Consider the following 21,987-nt stretch of genomic DNA (forward strand, 5'->3'; position numbering starts at 1 on the left):
TTTAAAAATATAGTCTCCATTAAAAGCCAAATATTTTGTAGTGTTCATTTCTGTTTCACTTTGTATTTCCATTCCATTTCTCCCATAGAATTTCATTCTAGCTGTAATACATTTACATACTTTTAAATCTTTCATTGTTTACAGGGGAACTATATATATATACATAGATAAGTATATAGTTGTGTGTATTTATTTCCTATGGCTAAGCTTCTATCTGTTAAAATTTTGTCTATGTGGATTATCATTAGACTTTATCATAATAGTACATATATTTAAATTTTGATAATTCTATCAATGCAATAGTAAACCTCTTTATTGGAAATGTATTTATTAATTCGTTGGGTAGGCTTTTCTTTTTGACCTGTCATTTTTCTGATAGTTTCTTTTCTTTCGTTTTTTTTGTACTGAGAATCGAACTCAGGGCCTTGTGCTTGCCAGGCAGGCACTGTGCCGCTGAGTTACACCCCCGGCCTGATATTTCATTTTATATAACTATTCAATGGGCAGATTTTCTGTTTGCTGACCATTTGCAAGATTTGAACATGTATTTTTAAAGCATAATTGTAACCATTTTCCATGTACACCACCCAGGGTTTGTTCCCCCCCATGACCACATGAGGCTTTGGGGGGATATCCAGATGCAAACCACAATACCACCTGATTCTGGTGTACAGCAAGGACTGTGGATCACTTCCCAGCAACCTGCCATAAGCCTCTGTTCTCTGCCTCTTACTTTCTCTTAGCTCTAGGTCCGTGACCATGTCCCTACCCAGCCTAAAGAGCTGCCTGTGGCCTCTACATGGATCTCAGATCCTCAGCAACTTTGTCCTCTTCAGGCCCACTGACACAGGGGCTCAGTGAGGAGCCTGCATCCCAAACCAAGGAAGCCCTGCTGCAAAGTCAGAAGGTAGAACTCAAGCACTGAAGCTCCAGAGTCCCTTGCCCAGCTCTCTCAGCCCCTTCTGCACAGAGTGCAGCTTCCTCCTGCCATCACAGGACTCCACACCGCGCCTTTCCATCCACTTCTACCTCTGACTGTTGCCAGTACTACCAACTCCCTTTTCACATTTCTGGAGTCTGAGCTCCTTATTTTGGGAGCCCTCTTGTGGCCCTAGGTGATTAGCTGCTCTTGCCCTGTCCCATCATCTCCACCAGACCTACTGAATCTTCACTGCTGATCTTTCATGGGGAACCCAAGTAACAAGGTACTCTGGGGCAGCGATGGAGAACCTTTTGGACAAAGTACCCAAACTGCAACCCGAAACCCACTTATTTGTCTCAAAGTGCCAACACTGCAATTAAACCTGAATACCGAGGCTTTAGTTTGGAAAAACAACTCATACATTAACACCTTTTGTCTTTAAAGAGAAACAATGCTCATACCATGGGTTCACCACCATTGTGCTAGGATCTTCAAATATTATACTCCAAGTTACCTTTTTTTCCTTGTTGCTCATCATTTCCTGAAGCTGTAATTTCTTCTGAATGTGCTTCTTGCTTGTCATTCACCATCACTTCCCCAGGTGAAAAGAGCATATATAACTTCTGAATCAAATCAGCAGCAATCCCACAATTATTACTGTTGTTCCCTGATTCAAAGAAATGTTGCTCCTGGGAACCAAGGTGACCAAAGAGTCCACTGTCCTCTGTCTCTATTTCATACACCTCAGGAATAAGTCTGTAGCAATGGAGAGAAATGGTGAAAAACTGGTTAGCCAAGCCCCTTGAAAGATTAAATGTAAATACAGCCAGATAATAAAACAGGAATCCACTTTACGTGTGCCATTGGAAAAGTCTAAACATATTTTGCAGGTAGGATGCAACTAAGGGGCAATGTCCTAATATTTTGAAGAGAAATTGAAAATTTATTTATCTCAACAGTCTAGGACTCCAAACCAACACTGTTTTCATGACTGAAGTTTTATTGAGTACTTGGGGTTGCGCTTTTAAAGTCAATCTTGAAAGAATCCTTTCCACTTGTTTTCATATATGTTATGTTTTCTAAATGTAAGGTTTTTGTTCATTTTTCTTTTTCATGTTTTCTTCTGCTCTGATCTTTGATATTATGTTTTCATTTTCATTAGAGTCATGTTATTTAATTACTAAAAAGGTACAAATAAGAGGTTCTCTCTCTCTCACAACAAAAATAGAAATATGGTTCTTCTGAACATAGGTCATGTTCTATCTGCTACTTACTCCAAACCCGTATTGATATCACAAACTATTGCATATAAAACACTAACACACCCCCAAACTTGCATCCTGAAAACCCCCAAACTTGCATCCTGAAAACCAAAATGCCATTAACTTCACATTATTTTCTAAAGCACAGTTTGTGTTACAGTATTTCCCAAACTTGAGATTTCTCAACTCACAATACAGTGTTCTCTGTGCTGATGTTCTCCTGTCTGGGAAAGGTGATGTTGTCACACTGGGCTTTCAGGTCACTGTTGGGATATTTGTTGATACCACCTGGAGAGGGAAGGGGCTGGTTAATTTTGATTTCATCCTCTTACATTATGACTATCACCCAAAGTCATTTCATCTTTTCCTGTGGCTGGTGGTATTTTCAGAAACAAATTAATATTAAGGGACTGGGCAAAGTAGACACACTTTGACATTCAAATACCTTACTGTTGACCAAGTCAACAAGATATAGCAGCAACTGAATAAAATATTCCCATGTTCTGTATGTCATAGGTTTGTGATGTAATTTAAAGACATCTCTTAATTTTTCCTATGATTTGTTTTTCTCACTGGAAATGAAGGCTCTTTCTTGGTGACTTTATTAGTTATTAAAGCTTGGGAATTTTTAAACCTTGAGTATGGGAGAAGACATTGTTTTTTGCCTGCTATTAGACGAAACTTCTAAAACTCAAAATTGCTGAGGGCTATGTGAGTACTGGGGCACTGACAGTGTCAGAAAAATCTGCATCCTGAAAAACTAGCAAACTTCCAGCAGCTGCAGTCACCCATCAGAGTGTACTCTACCCCATTTCTGAGTCCAGTAGAGGCCAAGGCTTGTTTGGTGCCCTAAGACCTTGAGTGTGTTGCTGCACCTATGTCAAAAATGACCCATGGGCAGAGCTGGGCAGCTGCTATCAGAGTGCCCTGTGTATGAACACCCTTGAAAATCCCTGCACTGCTGTGCCTGAGCTGGCTGTCTAGGGCAGAAGCTATAGAAGTTCTGGTGCCTGGAACTCAGAATTCAAGCCAGAACCAAGATTAATTTACAATGCAAAACAAAATAAGTCTTTGGAAGAGGTGGACAGTGGTGGCAGTGGTACTGTTTATTATAGCAAAATATACCTTAACATTTTAGTAACTGAAGTATAGTGAAGGACAAGAATATAGTTCTGGGGTCAGAGTGTGTGGGGTTGAGTCTAGAATTTCCCAGTTGTTTATTGTGAGCTTTTAATCAATTTATTTAAAGTCTCTGAACTTCATTTTTTCCTTTATAAAAAAGGGGTTATGATCATTTACATTTGAGGGCTAAAGATGAATTTAAGATGACCTATTAAAGAATTTGGCACATAATAAACAATCACAGATTAGGTTAAAGGAAACTGTTTGCCCATTTGATGATCTCCTAGAAAGAACTCTCACAGGGCAGCAGCAATGTTCAATGTCAACAAGACCTTGGATTTTTTCTGAGACTTTTTTACTGCCTCTTACTCCACTTACATGCCATCACTTATAACTGAATTGAGGATCATTTGACAAACTCTGCTGATGGAGCATACACAGAGACACTAAATGTACTGCAAAAGCAGTAGAAAAGAAAATGTCTTTTTAAAAACTGGAGATTGAATCTAGGGCCTCATACATGCTAGGTAAGCAATCTACCACTGAGCATGACCTCCAGACCTAGAAGAGAAAATCTTGAATAACTCACGTCTAATTAAATGAACAAATGGCTTGATGAACTTGATGACATAGTTCAGATCTGGCTTGTGGGTCTGACCAAGCTGGACTAAGTGGTAATCCAGGGGATGGCTGGCTAATTCTTCTAATTCCTTGTCATTGTGTAGAGGACCAAAGGAAATTACAAATATGGAGTAGCCTTGACACTTGGCTCTCAGAGATACATTCCTTAAGATTTCCTTGTCTAATGGGTTGGTTTCACCAGCAGATATTATAAAGATAACTTTGTTTTTCCTCAGATTAGGGGTCCCTACAAAGACATTATCAATTGTCCACTGCAGGGCATGACCGATGAAAACATCTCCATTGACAGTTGAAGAGAGTGTTGGAGATGATGTTTCATTTGATGTATATTGCTATAAGTAATCAAATCAAATTCCAGGTAGACAGGGAAGTCTTCAGTGTCAGGCAGATACCTGGGTGGAGAGTAGGTCAGGACAGCCACTCTGTCCCCTAAGGTGGAAGTCAGTGGATCTGGGGTAACGTAAAAGTAATCAAGAACTGAGGTTATAAAAGCTTTCACTTCCTTAAACTCATCATGCCCTACTCTTTGGGAAGCACCTATGAGGAAGGCCACATTCATGCAATATCCTTGAAGAGAAGCATCTCCTGGTTCATAAGTCAGAACTGGTTCTTTTTTCCTGCCATGATTTTCATATCCTGAAACAGAATAACTCAAGTCACTCTTCCTTGTAGAAAGGAAACTCCTAGACTTGGATGGCAAATAGCTTCTGTGTGGTGTTGCCTTCCTTCTTTTCCACACCCCTGGCAGACATCACTAATCAACTGCAGAACTTCTTCCCAAATGCATTTGCTAGTCTGTCATCACATAGTACATAGAGAACTATTACCATTCAATACATGTTGTCATACAAGAAGAAACCTATTTGCTACCCCATTTCAGATCTTTGGTCAAAGTATTGATTTATCCCCCGACTATTTTGATGTAATCTTATTTTTAGTGGGTTCCCCATGGTTACAAAATGTGAAGAACACATTTCCATCTACTTAGAGATTTAACTATATTTAGTGATACAAAAAAAAATATAGATGTCAAAGTGATATTTATCAATGGCACAAACTCCTGTACCTTTATACACATGTTCATAAAACACACCATGAAGTGTCAGCATGAGACCAAGTATAAATATTGACTTTAGAAATGTAATGCTGTGCAAAACATTATGTACTTTAAGATTTTGGTGCTCAAAAAATTGTTAGTTTGCAAACAGTTTATTAGCCCATGACAAGATAAGGAGCTTGCACTGTGATATAAGATGACTGTATTACTAAGCATTGATTAGTTCAGCTAACAATAGTTTTCTTGCAGCAAGACTTTCTCAAAGAAGAAAACAGTTCCACAGTTTACATTTGGATGAAAGCTTATTGTATTTCAGGACCGCACTTCAAGTAACACTCTTCTAAAGCTATGGGACTATGAAACCTGCCCACAGTCATGGGAATGCTGGCTCATTGGTGAGGTCACAACAGGAAATGCCAGCTCAGAAAGGTGGGAAGCAGATGGCCAATATTCTTTTCTTCTGTAATAGAAGCATGTGTGAAATATAAACATGCAATAAAAATATTTCTAAGTAGCAGAAGATGTACTGATCCCTGTCCTCCTCCAATGTTCGTTTTTTCTATTTTTTTTTTTTTTTTAGCAGTAGCACTGGAGTGACAGAAGCATGTTTGAAACATAATCAAGCAATAACAATATTTTTAAATAGCAGAAGATGTACTGATCCCTGTCCCCAGCCATTTACTAGATGCTTTTACATTTATTATTATACTTATTTCTCATAACAAATCAATTAGACAATGCTGTAAAAGCTTACTATTGAAATAGAAGGCAACAAACATGTGTTACTAATAGGGCAAATGCTTATTGGCTGGTTTTTGAATACTCAGTGAGCCCTTCATTACTGAGGTGAACTCCATATTATCTCTTTATCTATTCTTGGATTTGACTAGCTAAATTTTTGTGTAGAATTTTGCATCTATATTTATGAGGAGTGTTGTTCTATAGTTCCTCTTTATTTTTGTCTGTTTCAGTATCAAGGTAATGTGGTTTTAAAGAATGAGCTGGGAAATATTCCTTCCTCTTTAATTTCCTGGAAGAGTTTTTGTAGAATTGGTATTATTTCATCCTTAACATTTTGTTGAATTCATCAGTTTCATCAGTGCCCCGAGTTTCTCTATGGGAAAGTCTGAACTACAGATTCAATTTCTCTCTTAGGTATAGGCTATTTAAGTTATTACTTCTTGAGTGAGCTTTGTAATTTGTGCTTTGCAAGAAATTTCATTTTTTCACCTAGCTGTCTAATTTTTATGCAAAATTGTTATATCTTGGATATCCTCAATATCTACAGAATATGCCTCCTTTCTCTCATTCCTTATATTGGTTATTTGTGTGTTCTCTCTTTTTCTGGTGAGTTTGGTTATAGATTTATCAATTTTATTGATTTCAATGAAGTGTTTCTTGATTTTATTGATTGTTATCTATTGGTTTTTCTTTTCTCCCTATTTGCTTGAGTTCTACTAAAATTTTATTATTTTCATCTGTTTGCCTTGAGTTTAACTTATTGTTCTTTTTCTAAATTTTTAAGATGAAAATGAAGTCATTGATTTGAAACCTTTATCATACAGGCAATGCTACAAATTTCCTTGTAAGTATTGCTTTTTTGTAATCTTATACATTCTGATGTTGTATTCATTTTCATTCATTTCAAAATATTTTCTAAGTGTTTTGTTCAGTTTTGGGCATTTTTCAAAGATCTTTCTATTATTGATTTTTTATTAAATTTAGATAGCTTCGGTGAAATACAGAAATTTCATGAAATGTACAAATCACCAAAGGTCACTCAAGAAGAAATAACTTAGCCTATACCTAATAGATTGAATTTGTAGTTCAAGCATTCCCATAAAGAATACTCCAGGCACAGATTACTTTACTGGTGACTTTGACAAAATATCTAAGGAAGAAATAATTTCAGTTCTACACAAGCTCATAGACTAACTGGAATCATTTAAAATCTTGGGCATTGTTTTATAGCCCATAACACTGTCTATTTTGATAAATGTTTCATGTGCATTTAAAAAGATTATGTTCTACTCCTAAGTGGAGCATTCCATAAGTGTGAGCAAGGTCAAATTAGCTGATAGTGTTGTTCAAATCTATTATAATCAGCTACTTTTCTGTCTAGTTTTTCTATCAATTATTAGGAGAGAATATTGAAGTTCATCAACACTCATTCTAATTTTTAAAAATTTTTTTTCTCTCTCTTTGACTTCTGATCACTTCTATTGCTGTACTTTCAGCTTCACTAATTTTTTTGTGGTCAAATCTAATTTGCCATTAATTTCCTCTCCAGTATATTGTTTATCCTAGATTTTGTACTTCTTATCTTTACAAATTCCATTTGAATCTTCTTTTTGTATTTTTTTTTTTGTCTTTTTGAGACAGGGTTTCATTATGCAGTTCAGGCTGGCCTTGAACCCTGTAGCCCAGACTGGCCTCAACCTCACAGCAATCCTCCTGCCTCCGCCTCCTGAGTTCTGGGATTACAGGCATGCACCACTACACCCAGCCTTTCTTTTTGTATCTTCTATGTCTCTACTTGTCTTTGTGACACGTGGAATACAGTTATAATAATTGTTTTAATATCTATGCTAGTTCTGATTTCACTTTGAGTGATTATACTCTTCATTACAAGTAGCATGTTTCTGCACCTTTTAATGCCAGATATTATAAAATGCTCTTTGTTGGGTGCTGGATGCTTTTGTATTCATGTAAACATTTTTGAGCTCCGTTCTGGGAGGGAGTACATGACACGAGATGGGTCATTGTAGGTGTTGCTGTTATGATTTGTTAGGAGAATCCAGAGTAGCACTTAATTTAGGGCCAATTCTATGGTAGAAGAATATTTTTCTGTAGACATCCACACCAGAAATATCATTGGTTTTCCTGTTTTCTTTCTATAAATAAGCAAAGTCTCAATTCTTTCCCAACTACCTGTCAAAGCTATTTTCAAAAGAGGCATATTTCAGCTAAGAAAAATATCTGTGAAACTAGGTTCCCTCCCTATGTATAAGGTTTGCATGAGCATCAGTGTAACTAAATGTGTATGATTTTTGCCTGGAAAACACTAAGTTTTTGTCAAAAATAAGGTGTGACTATTCTACTGTGTCTCAATTCATCTTAGGAAAACAGGAACCTCAGAAATATTTGCTTTTAAGAAAACCTAGCAGAGTATGAATAAAATATACTCAGCTTGGAGCAATGTTGGATATTTTCTAGAAATGGCAACTGCACCAGAAAACCTCTGTGGAGTAATTTCCCCAGAATGACAGGGGAAGAAGAGCTGGCTCACTTTATTATAGACAAGACTTGGATAAAATGAAGGATCTGCCTGGATTTCCAGGGAAGAACCCCTAGAGACTGATCTAACTTTGGCCAGAGATTTAAATCATAGCACCAAGTATGCTCTCACCAATTCAGGGAGAAGTGGGCGTAGAAAGAAAATTTAACATAAGTGAGAATTTAGAGGACCTTGAGCCATTTGGACCACGATTGGTGTGCTGTCAGGCAGCTATGCTGTCTTTTTTGGCATTTGTGGGGTACCTCAAGACATCCAGGAGTTATTTAGTGCTCTGCTTTGGAATTTGTCTAAGGGCAAAATTAGCCAAGTGTTCTCCATAACAAATCTACATGTACAATTGAGGCTACCATATGTATACAGTTCTATCCACTTGAACTATAGCTATTTCTTGAGTTAACACTTTTTAAATGACTTCTCATGAAGTTACCAATGCTTTCTTATTGAGTTTTTGCTTCCTGAGTACTAAACTGAGCATTCAGTTGGGTTCAGGTCTTGTACTCAGTTCTAGACCTGTCTTCTCTTACTGAATCTTCCTTCTGGCACCATGAGGGTGGATTTGTCATCATCCTGGTTTTATAAAAGAGCAAACTAAGGTTTGCAGAAGGTTAATAACCTGGCCAAGAAATGACAGCTGGTAAGTGGTAGAGGCAGGATTGAAACCCAGCTCTGTCTGATTCTTGAGTAGGTTATTAGATATGAAGGTGGAGTAGAAACGTTACACAACATAGTAGCAGCGCACTGAAGACCTGGGCACCCAGTTGAAGAGTGTGGTTTTCAGGCAGTTGATTTCCTTCTGAATGAAACCACTACAGAATATTTTCTTCTAAAAGTAAGAAATTATGAAAATTAAGTAAAATTTACATTTTTCCACTAGGCATTGTATAGCAATGCTTATGAGCAGAACTTCTGGAGCTTGAATCTCATCTCTTTGCAGTGTCAACTCTATAACCCCGAGTCTTCTCCATGCCTCAGTTTCACCATCTAAATTCACATAATAAGGGGCTGGGGATTTAGCTCAGAGGCAAAGCGCCTGCCTGGCAAGCTCAAGGTCATGAGTTCGATTCCTGGTACCGGAAAAAAAAAGACAAAAAAAAAAATAAATTCACATAATAAACTACAACAGTACAAGATATATGAGAAAAACTAAATTGTGCAGTGCCTAGTATATCCTAAGTACTCCACAAATTTAATTTTTAGAAGGAAACAAATAAAAAAATCTTAAGTGCTTGTAAATCCTTCTTAAGATAGCATATTCTGCAGTTTCCATAAAAAATGCAGAGTAAGTTTGTAAAAGACACACAAAAGTGCACACATGCTCTCAAAAATGAGAACGATAACTCCGTTGTGTTTGTGCATGCTTATCTCTGGAAGAGTTGGCAATAATTTACATACCTCTTCATTTATCACTACCTACCCAGGCCTGTCTTCCCTTCTGCCTAGTGAAGTCACTGGTCAAGCCCTCAGGGCTGAGGTCAGGAGGGAAGAAGGCACAAGTGTGTGCGTCTGACTGTATTACTGATTTCACATCAAAGGGAAGAATAGGCATTTAAAATTGTCCCTCCTCATCACCATTGCCACCTCCAACTCTACCACTGCTTTGCAGAGATTAAATGAAGTCATGTACATAAAGTGCTTACATGATGTCCAGCCTTTGAGTGCACTCCATAAGTAGCAACTTCTGTGGTTATTATTGTTTTCCATGCATTATTCAATAGTGAGACAATATATGCAAATGCTTTGAGAATTGTCCTGCGTGGAATAAATGTTGACCTCCAAATTCCATTTGCATTTTAATTGAGCTGAATACTTTGTTACTTCTATAAGGCATTTTTTTCCTATAAAGAGTTTACTTTGCAGACTGCAAACTTCTTGAGGACAAGGCCTACATCTGAGTTTTTTTATCTAACCCCTTTAAAGAACCCATCTTAGGACTAACTCAGAACAGGAGCCAAATACACATTTGTGACATGAAGGGATGTCTGAATAATTCTGGGAAAACCCATGTAAGTGATAACAGGGTCATTTCTAAAGGCTTCCACCACCACCACAACTAACCACTCTCACCACTGCCACCACTGTCATCAGCATGACCACCATCACTGCCACCCACTCTCATACCTTTACCTTATCGCTGCTGCCATCTCTGCCGCCACAGCCATTGCCGTTACCTTTTCACACCATTATCACCACCCACCCTCATACTTCTACCTCCATCACTGTCATCGCCATCACCAATGTCACCACCACCATCTTCACCGCCCACCATCACCTGCACCACCACTGTATTTATTACTCCCAGGATCAGTATTGGCATCACCACCACTATCACCACCTCCATCATCACCATCACCTCCATCATCATCTCTGCCTCTCTCACCCAATCTCTACTTCAAGTATCAAAGTTTTATTGCACTGGACAGGGAATGGCATGAAATAAAATATCACCTGTATTCTACAACATTGCTTTATTAGTTGCAACAAATGGTTGCACATGACATAAGAAGCAACATCACTGTACATTTGAATTCAGATAGTCCACGTGCCCTCAACTCAGTTCACAGTAATCTTGTTTATAAGACCTTCAAAGAAGACAGCCAAAATGAAGATGAGAGCATTTATAATAGATTGCTAAGCAAGCATAAATGCTACTTCAACATATACTTTAAAATAAAGTAAGAAGAGATTCAGTTTATCCCCCTAAGAGTATCAAGATGGCTAAACTTTCTAAAGATTTTGTGAAATGTTGTATTTACAAATGATCTCAATTTACTGACTCCAACTTTAGAAAGTACAATGATTCACAAGTAGAATTTACAAGAGTACACTGATTCTTGAGTAGGTTATTAGATATGAAGGTGGAGTAGAAACATAATACGACATAGTAGCAGCGCACTGAAGACCTGGGCACCCAGTTGAAGAGTGTGGTTTTCAGGCAGTTGATTTCCTTCTGAATGAAACCACTACAGAATATTTTCTTCTAAAAGTAAGAAATTATGAAAATTAAGTAAAATTTACATTTTTCCACTAGGCATTGTACATAACACTCCCTGAAGACTCAGAAGCCCATTCTGCTGATTTAATTCCAGTATAGATTTAAAATAACAGAAGATATATCTTAAAATTTAATATAATGCAGCAAAAACTAGAAGCAAATTATGTTTTCAAAAGAGGTAAACAGTTAAATATATTCGCTCATTAAAAGAAATATGAGGACACTTAGAAAAATCAGTATTAAGATTATAAAAATATGCAAAGGATTATAACAATATTTTGCAAAAAGCAGGATATGCTATTGAATAAAACTATAAAAACAACACGTCTATGGAAAAAATCTAAGAATATATTCCACACTAATAATTCAGTGTGCTGTGCTGTTTGAGACTTTGTATACATATTTTACTTTTTATGGAGGTACTTAGATTTTTTTAATTAGAAGAATCCTGGAGGTAAAATGGTAAAGTGGAGAGGGTGCAGAAGTCCTGGGCCACTCTAATGATTCTGTGGCACTATGACCTTGAAGCATGAGGTTTCTCCTAAAGCATGATTGTTTTCACTATTGACAGTTTGACCTGATAATTATTTATTATGAGGACTGTCCTGTGTTTTGGGTGAGGATGTCTTGGTTACTTTTCTCTTGTTGCTGAGACAAAACACCCAACACCCAGAATGAAGGTTTATTTAGCTTACAGTTTGTGGAGGTTTCAGTCCATACTTGTCTGGCTCTGAGGCAGAGTGGCACATGGCAGAGGGCAAATGTTCATGGCTGTGAAAGATAGCAAAGCAACAAGAGCAAAAGGGAGGAGTGGCAGAGAAGAGCAAGCCTCTTTCCCTCCCTTATATTATAAACAGGCTATCCCCACCCAGAGGGTATGTAGCACTCACATAATCTGCATGCCCTCCTCTTGCACAGGCTCAGGATGAATACAAAGTAAGTACCCTGGCTCCCTGCTGAGTCACATAGTTAACCTACAATGAACAATATCCCACAAGGGTAAGGGCATGTCCTTTTCACCCCAAGATGCAGAGGTGCTGAGTCACTTAGCCAAACCTCTAGACTCCCCAAGTTGACACAGTTGATAACAGAAGCTTAGCTGCATCTGTAGCCTTACCCACTAGCTACCACAGGACCCTCCATTTGTGACAACAACAACAAAAAATGTCTCCACCCCAGGGGGTAGAATAGAATTATTCCCAAGTGAATCTGCACCAGGTGATCATTAAATATCTTCTAGCTGTATTAATCAGCTAGATTTAAAATCAAAGGATACATTAGCTTATTATTATTATTTTTGTGTGTGTGGTTTTTCTCCGGTACCGGGAACCGAACTCATGACCTTGCGCTTGCCAGGCAGGCGCTTTTGCCGCTGAGCTAAATCCCCAGCCCCGATACATTAGCTTATTAAGAAGATAATTTGCAGATCAGAATGAGATTAAAGTTAGAAAAACAAAGGAAAACAAAACCCATACAAATTCTCTTATGCACTGCTCTAGTCTAGCCTAAGATAGAAGTGGTGCTTCTCGCTTTTCAATGAATCCACTGGAAAGAACACCAGCTGAAGTCAGCCCAAGACCTGGGGCTGCTAAATCAGGGAACAAGGCTTAGGCTGGGTTTGCATTGTTATTTAACATTTATTTACAATTATTCTTTTCTTTAATCCTGAAAGCAGACTGGCTCTACCCTAAACACTGGTTAATGCAGCAACTGGTGAAAGTGGTAGGCTCACCACTGGGTCAAGAAAAACTTTCCATTCTGTAAAGAAAATCTTTCACCACTGGGTCAAGAGTTGCAATTTAATTAGAATTAACCTAACCTTCTTTATATAGTTTAAAAGAACATCCCACTGGTAAGTACTTAGAAAGGACTGCATTTTACAAGGGATTTAATATTTCAGATAGTATGTCAGAATTCTCACTAGTATCTCTACATAATCTCTACCTATTTGGGTCTTAAAGTGTTTTGTCAGACAGATATTGACTGCCTGGCTGGCTGGACCAATAAAATAAAATTATAACCCAGTTCACCTGGAACCCTTTGGAAACATAACTCTCACTTCCCTTCTGTGATATTGGATGCCTGATTGCTTTCAGCTCTCCTGGGCACACAGATGAAAGAAAGTTAGCACATCACAGTGGCAGGATGTGTAATGGTTCTCAAACTTCAGGCGCTGGCAGAAGTACCTGTGTGGCTTGTTAAATCCCAAACTGCTGAGCCCCATCACCAGAATTTCTGATTCAGCAGGTCTGGGTTGAGTGCTGAGAATCCACATTTCTAATAAGTTCTCAGCTGAAGCTGCCCATATAAGGACCATAATTTGGCAGATAGTTGATATCAAAGCTGAAGGCATACAAAAACCACTTGTGGTGGTTATTAAACTTGCAGCTTTCTCCTCCCCATTCACACCCCTAAATATGAAGCGATAGTTCTGAGGAGGGATTAGGAATCTGCTTATGGCGGACTTTCAGATAATTCTCATTCAGGATGCTCTAGAACCAGATAATGGGATAGAATTAAAGCCGAACTCAATGCAAATTAAAGCAGACAGGAAGAAGCAGAGGGAAAGACGTGGGTAGGGAAACAGTTGTGGTTATCATGGAAGGAGGGTGCTACACAGCTGACTGCAGCCCACAGGGTGCTGGGAACTATAAACTTCTTAAATGGTTCTGATTCCTGACTTTCCCCAAGACACTCTCTCGATTCAAGGGCAGAAAGATCAGCCATCAGCTGTAAGAATTACATTATAAATGAGTAATAAATACAGCATAAGGAGGTGTTGATGGAAATTATCAACATTTTATTTGTACAATACATCTGAAACTTATTAGCCCAACTCTTAGCAACTAAATAAAGTATCTGAACCACAGCTTATTCTCCAGAAAGATAACACATGACACAGAAAATTCTCAGCAGTTCTTGGTAAGTGAGTAAAAATGATTTGAAAGTGTGCCCAAGGGGGCAGGGGAAGGAGGGAGAGAGAGAGAGAGAGAGAGTCTAGAAACACTTTTTTTTTTTGTTTTGGTTTTTCTCCGGTACCGGGAACCGAACTCATGACCTTGCGCTTGCCAGGTAGGCGCTTTGCCGCTGAGCTAAATCCCCAGCCCCTAGAAACACTTATGATTTAAGTTTCAGATTTATATTAAAGGAATATCCTTCAGTCTGAGACTGTTTCCAGGCTATCACAGCCCCAAATAAAATTTATACCTTCTCTTGTAGTCACAAATTCTGGGTCTGACATAATCCTCCCTAAAACTCCCTCCATACTTTTACAGAACTGTGAACAATTATTCCTTCAGCCACATTGGACCTTAATACCGGCTATAAGTGTCTTGATTCTCAGATGTCTGGAAAATCAACTGACAACTCTTTTTTATTATTGAACAACGTCCATTAATGATAGCTACAAAGCTGAAGTGGTCTCTTTCTCCCTCTCTCCCTCTCTTCCTCTCTCCCTCTCTTCTCTCTCACTCTCCCCTCCCCTCTCCTTCTCTTCTTTTCTCCTTCACCCCTTTCCCTTCCATTTCTTGTAATCTAGTTTTATCTATCAGTATTTCCTGAAAGGGTTCAGACAGCTGAATTACTAGACTTTTAAATGCTTTGTTCCAATAAAACTATCACAAATGACAATTTGCTATCTAACACTATCTTTTATCCTTCTTTATAAACCAAATATAAACCATAAATTCCTGTGTCTTCAAGGCTGTTACAATTTCCATGTCATTAAAATGACAAAATAAATCAAAATAATCAACATCCATTAAAAAGAATAAACATTTAACTCACTTAATTCTTTTGTTTAGGCGATGCCTATGTGAGAATTAAGAAATTAATTTACTAAAAAAATAAGTACACTTGGATGCCTTTACACCATGGTACTGCACACATCTAAGTTGACAGTGTCACTTCTTTTTTCTTTTTCTTCTTCTTTTTTTTTTTTTTGCTAACATACCTTACTTTTCAACTAATAGTTGACTTTTTAATCCTTCACTGTAGCTTTTACAAAGCAAGTTTGGCTGTTTAAAGTTCAAATATTTATGTTTCAGAAGACATAAGTGTTGAATCCAAGAAAAAGAAAATGTAACGAGGGAAGCTGCCAAGAATGAATATTACCATATGAAACTGACCCCTTTTTCCTTTAACTTCCATAGTCTAACTACCTACGTGACACTTCTGACAAAGTGCTTAAGATGCTGGCATTCTGGCCAAACCAACATTTTGGAAAATTTTAAATGCATAAGTTGAATGGCTGAATAGTCTGTTTGGAATTCCATACTTTTAATTGAAATACAGACATAATCTTATGTGTCAGATTTGTTTAATGTATTAAATCCTGCTTTGCCATTTAAACACAAAGCACAGGCAGTGGGGGAGTTTATGCTCTATCATTGTTGGGTAGCCCCAAATAAAATTTACACCTTCTCTTGTAGTCACAAATTCTGGGTCTGACCAACTTTTGAAAGTCATTTAACCCCTTGTTTGCTCTTTTTCTCTATACTGCCTCTTTGTAAGTCACACCACCCTTTAAAGTGTAGATTCTGTGAAATCTTAAGTTTGGCAAGAATATCAGAGATATCTAATATCTAAGAGCTGTCACCTCATCTTTGACAAAGGGGCCAAACATGTTCAATGAAGGAAGATAGCCTCTTTAATAAATGGTGCTGGAAAAACTGGTTTTCCAAAGACTAGAACCAGACCCATGTCTTTCACTGTGCACTAAATTAAAGTTAAAATGGATCAAAGATCTAAATATTAAAACTGAAACACTAAATTTATTGGAAGAGAAAGTAGGTAAAAGTCTTGACAACACTGGGGCAGACAGAGAGTTCATGAACAAAAACCAAACTGCACGTGAAATACTTCAAAGAATCAACAACTGGGATCTTATCTTATTGAAAAGTTTTTGCACATCTAAAGAAATCACCAATAAAGTAAAAAGAAAACCCATGAATTGGGAAAAAAACTTTAGCCAACTGCCCCTCAGACAAAAGACTTCTATCTAGGACATATAAAGAATTTAAAAAATCAGGCCTTTCAAATTCAAAGACCCAATCCAAAAATGGGTATCTGAGATGCATACACACTTCTCTAATGAAGAGATACTAGTGGTGAATAAATACATGAAAAAATGTTCAAAGTCATTGGTCATTCAAGAAATGCAAACTAAAACAGCACTGAGATTCCATCTCACCCAAGAAAAAAAGGCCATCATCAAGAAATCAACCAATAACAAATGCTGGAGAGGCTGTGTGAAGAAAGGAACCCTATTCCACTGCAGGTTGGAGTGTAGATTGGTGAAATCACTGTGGAAATCAGTTTGGAGATTCGTCACAAAACTAGGACTGGAAGTCCCATTTAACCCAGCTATTCCCCTCCTGGGTATTTTCCCAGAAGAATTAAAGATATTGTACTACATATTGTATGTGCACCCATGTTTATAGCAGCACAATTTGTTATAACTAAATCTTGGAAACAACCCAGATATCCACCCATTGAGGAATGGATAAAAAAGATGTGGTTTTTTTATACAATGGAGTATTACTCAGCTATTAAAAAAGACAAACTCGAGGCTTTTGTAGGTAAATGGATGCAACTAGAGACCACACTCATAAGTGAAATAAATCGGACCCAGATGGGTAAACATTATATTGTCTCCTTGTGTAGGAACCTGAAAGACTAGGTAAAACTCAAAACGTGCAATAGATGATAGGAAAGGGAAAGAAATTGCTCAAGGGAAGGAACAACTGGGATGAGGGAAAGAAGAAAAAAAGAAGGAATGCAAAATATAAATACATGTATATGAATAGCTGTGATAACTGTATTGCTGATGTATTGAAATGAACAGTTAATGATCACAATTTTTTATGTTCTGATCGATTGTACATGCTTGTGTCTGGTGGTATGAGCAACTGATTTGAAGGTAACAATATGCAATGGAATTACAATGGTGAACTCCTACCATCTCGTCTAGTGAAACTCTGTATTATCTCTACTGTTTTATTGAAGAATTATTTTCTTATTCTCTCTTATGGTTTGAGCAATCTTTCATTCTTACATCTGGTAATCTGAGCAATGTAGTTGAGGACAGCGATATGTAATGTAACAACCACTGCTGATTTGTATTATTTTGTCTTGAGACTCTGTATCACTTTGAATGTTCTTGCTTTGATTTGTTTATGTTTGTGATACTGGTATGCTGCTACTGTTCTGTTTCTTTGTTTGTCTGTTTTTCATTTACTACTCTCTTTAAAATTAAAAAAAAACTAATATCTAAGAGCTGCTATCAGGATCAGGTACTTTTCACTATTTACTTCTTCAATTTTAGTAAAGCAGAAATTGTAGCCACCCTCTTGAATTTGAAGAGAAATAGTTACCTTAGACATCAGCTTTAATCTATCTGACTCTTTGCTGGTGTTAAAAGATGAGAATAGGCTCTAGGCTACTTAAACTTTTCCATCATTTTTCATGTCCTTACCGGAAGTCAGACTTGTAGCTTCTGTGGGCTCCTGACCTTTCTCATAGTTAGTCACTAGTTTATGTGGCTCTAACATTCCATTTGGGATGTAAACCAAATGGGCATCTCCACTGTCCTCCAACACAAAAGGTGACTGTCTCCCAGTGCTGAGCTCCTGGCCAATGAGACTGCTCATGTCTGCAGAAACCTTGTGTAGCTTATCAATAAATCTAAAAGAAAAAAGAAAAGAAAAAAGATGGGATGAACTAACTCTGGGAATGCAAGTAAAATATCCCAATAATTTAATAGTTCTCAAATTATTTCTTAAAAGAAAAATAATAGGGTGGTAAAATGAAGTTCATTTCAACCAAATAATTCGTAAAGATTTATTATACATATTATATTTGGCTGAATATTGGCTTTACAGAATAATGGGTTTCATTTTAGCTCACATCATTTTGACATATGTATACATGAATGTAACATCATCTGATTCTTTCCCTCTTCCACATTACCACTCCTCTCCCTCCCTCTCCTCTTCCCCAATTCCCTTTCTTTTCTCTAATAGTCTTTTTTCTATTTTTATGTCACCTCTTTTCCCCCTTAGACCCACATATGAGAGAGAACATGTGATATTTATCTTTCTGAGTCTGGCTTATTTTGTTCACCTGATGATCTCCAATTCTACCCACCTTTGTATGAGTCATGTGATTTTTATTTTTCAGTCTATATCTGAAAAGATTAGAGTCAGCATGCAATAGAGATACCTGCATACCCACATTGCAATTCATAATAACTACTGTAAGCAAACAGCCTAGGTGCCTGCCAACTGATAAGCAAATAAAGAAAATGTGGTATATTTACACAGTGAAATAGTACACATATAACTTCCTTTAAAACCCTGATAAAAATTGTATTTATCCTTCCTTTTTTCACATTTACTTACAGCCTAAGAAATATTACTTTAGAATAAGCCCAATCTGATTTGCATAGAGTTCTAGATAAACAGAAAGAAACTCAATCTTAGATTATTTGGGACAACTTTTTATGTCTTAGATCAGATTGATACCAATTACTGTAGAAAATAGTTGTATAATTTATAAAGCACTGCTCTGAAAAGAGTAAGTATATAACAGATATCACTTGGTATAGTTCCTCTTAAAAGGGTGTTGACATTATATTCTTGGTAGTTTAAGAGTTGTTTGTGGTAATTTGAGAATTCTGTGTTTTATTTAGATGATAAATAGGAAACATATTCAATATAAGTTTATTCTTGATCATATAATTTTTTTGCAATTTCAATGTCTGTGTTTGCATTTTGTTTGAGACTGGTCCTTGACACCCTGAATACTACTTTAACTGTTGCTAGTTAACGAGGAAAGGAAAAAAAATTGTCAGATATACTACATGTATGACATACTCATGAGAAAAAGAAGCCCAGTGATATCACCACCCATGTAACTACATGTGTGATGTACTCATGGGAAAGAGAACCCCAGTGATATCACTACCCATGCTCTGGATGATTTTGTAGTAGTGCAGGTGCAGATGTGGTAAGAAATCAAGTTCATCATGCAACAGAGGAGGCCAGCTGAATGCACATGGATCTCTGTAATATGCACCATTATTTATGATTTATCAAGATATACCATATGCTTCTGGTTTTCAGGAATTCCATTTTGGCAAAGAAGAATTATACATTACATAAAATTAGTGTTGAAAATGTTTGTTTTATTGAGTTGGTTTGGATTTGATGATGTAGAAATCAGTTTTGGTTTAATAGCTGCATAAGGTATTTCCAGCTGGATTTGTGTTTGTGCATTTTAAAATAACTTAATAGAATTGGGAATGTAACTCAGTAGTAAAGTACTTGCCTAGTATGTACAGATGCCTGGGCTTGATCCCAGCAGTGCAAAAATAAGGCAAAACAACAAAAAAATAGTATTTTGCCTGCAGTCCTGTAAACACCTAGCTTTCTTTAAATAGGTTGATGGCTTACTCAAGATTGGAAAAATCCTGCTCCATATGACATTAGTACCATATTGTCCTTCAGAAGGTGTTGGCTTCCAAACATTTCCCTGCTAAAGTCCCAAGGAAATGAAATGATATTAGGGTCACATGTCCTTGAATGGGTTCTGGGAAACCTTGCCATTTTACTTCTGGGTGTATCTAACAGGGCTTATGTGTTGTGAGAAGCATTCTGCTACTTGCTCTCTAAGAAGAGGGAGTAATAGTGTGTATGAGTATGGGCTTTTACAAAGCTCAGTCAGGGATCAGCTCAGGGAAGAACCAACATGGGCCACTGTTCCCCTGTTTAAGGTTCAAACTCAGATTAATTATTCCTATTTCTATTTAGCTGTAATACAGTATTAAGAAAAACTATATTGTACTTGTGCAGTTATAATGTGAGGCATAGAATGCAATGTTTGGAAGCGACAAACTATATGCATGCCCAGAGTTCAGTGAGAACAGACAAGGGGATAAACCGTCATAATGGGACAGAACAAGAGGGTGGATTTTGTTTTGGAGTAGAGATGGGCTTCAAAGAAGACACAGCTTTAATATGGGCCAGGAAAGGTAGGTAGGATTTCATTGGGAGGAATTGGGTCATCTCAAGCAGTGGAATAGTCTGTGTGTGTGTGTGTGTGTGTGTGTGTGTGTGTGTGTGTGTTTGTGTGTGTGTGTGTGAAGGTATAATTCATGCAAGGCAGACAGTACTGCAGCCAGAACCCAGAGCCTCAAGATGGGGAGAAATGAAACATGAGGTTGAGATGGCGTAGGGATAAAATGTGGGTTCCATTCTGAGGAAATTTCAGCACAGGAATTCCTGAGGAAACCATGAATTTAAAGGTGAGACTGTAATAAAGCTCATGATGTTATAGAAACGTCAAGCCAGAAAGAATGCTTGGAATGTAACTGTTACTACAGAAATGGGGTGTGTGAAGAGCTTTTACTTCCAAGAACCAGCTAGCTTCCTCACCCTAACAACTCGCCATGAGCCACTTCTACACCCATCACTTAGCAGTTACTTGTGAATATAACAGCCTTCTGACTCATTGGCTACTGCTGCTCTGATCATCTTCTAAACCGACGAGCCTGCAGGCATCCTCCAGCATGGGTGGTGGGTACTAATTGAATTCTTCTACTGACAGAACAAAGTTAGAGTTAGATTTTAAAACTAGAAACTGTTCATGAGGTAAACAGAATTTCAACAGGAATCCTCTTGAAGCAATAAATGCTACTGACATATTTCAGCATGATCTGGCCACAGTGAAAACAGAAAACTAACAACTAGAAGGAGCATTGAGAATTTTTTTTTTTTTTTTTTTCCCCCCTCCGGTACCGGGAACCGAACTCACGATCTTGAACATGCCAGGCAGGCGCTTTTGCCGCTGAGCTAAATCCCCAGCCCCGAGCATTGAGAATTTGATTTGAGTGTCTTAGAAGCCAAAGAATTCCTGGAGTCATGAAAAGAGATCTCAGGTTGTTCATCTACGGGTTAATTGTGATGCATGCCCAGACTAATGTAAACCAACAGACATTTGATTCAGATTCTCTAAAGCTTTTACACTCAAATTTATGCTGTTGAATCAAATGTAGAAAATAGAACATTTTATTATATGATGCTATTTCTGTACTTCTGCATCAATTAACATGATTTCCTGTGAAGAAAAGAACCACAGAAAATATTTTAGCTTACTGCTATAAATAATATTTTCTTTTATGATCTCCCTAGTGTTATTCTATAAGTTGTAGAATACTGAGACATTTATAATTTTTCCCTCATTCAGGAAAATAAATCATTTTTAATTAAAGGAAACCTTTGATCATTGAATGATAGAGGACTCCAGGAAAATATCTCAGAGAATGCCTGTAATTTTGTAATAATCACACCTTTTCTGATTCTAAGATGAGCAATTTTTCTTTTTTTATTTGTCTAAAATGAGAACATGTTTTCTGATCAGGTGTAACTGTACTTATGGTTGGTTTGGCAGGAGCTATGATCTTTTTATCATTCCCCTGTGTATGTGAAACAGCAAATAATGCCAGCACTGAAAGGTATAGAATTGGGGCCTGCACTTTGGGAAAAAATCTAGGAATTTAGAGTAATTATAACTTCTACAGATGAAGTGATTCCGGGAAGACAGCAAATTAGATGTGTTCAACAATGTTTCCCAGGGGGCTGGGGATTTAGCTCAGCGGCAAAGTGCCTGCCTGGCAAGTGCAAGGTGGTGAGT

The 21,987-nt window shown here is 37.4% G+C and overlaps 1 protein-coding gene across 1 annotated transcript in view; it reads right to left on the reverse strand.

Moving 5' to 3' along the window:
- The window catches only part of LOC102020821 (collagen alpha-5(VI) chain), a gene marked incomplete at its 5' end in the record, with an annotated part of 109,068 nt that overhangs the window by 35,711 nt on the left and 51,370 nt on the right, over positions 1 to 21,987 (reverse strand). The window contains 6 exon segments of the mRNA XM_013505730.1: positions 1,437 to 1,678; positions 2,376 to 2,472; positions 3,896 to 4,232; positions 4,235 to 4,584; positions 17,771 to 17,940; positions 20,768 to 20,891. Coding sequence (XP_013361184.1) covers positions 1,437 to 1,678; positions 2,376 to 2,472; positions 3,896 to 4,232; positions 4,235 to 4,584; positions 17,771 to 17,940; positions 20,768 to 20,891 — 1,320 coding nt within the window.

This window comes from Chinchilla lanigera, unplaced genomic scaffold (genome assembly GCF_000276665.1).
Source record: "Chinchilla lanigera isolate Chin_1 unplaced genomic scaffold, ChiLan1.0 scaffold00100, whole genome shotgun sequence".
Taxonomy (NCBI): Eukaryota; Metazoa; Chordata; class Mammalia; order Rodentia; family Chinchillidae; genus Chinchilla; species Chinchilla lanigera.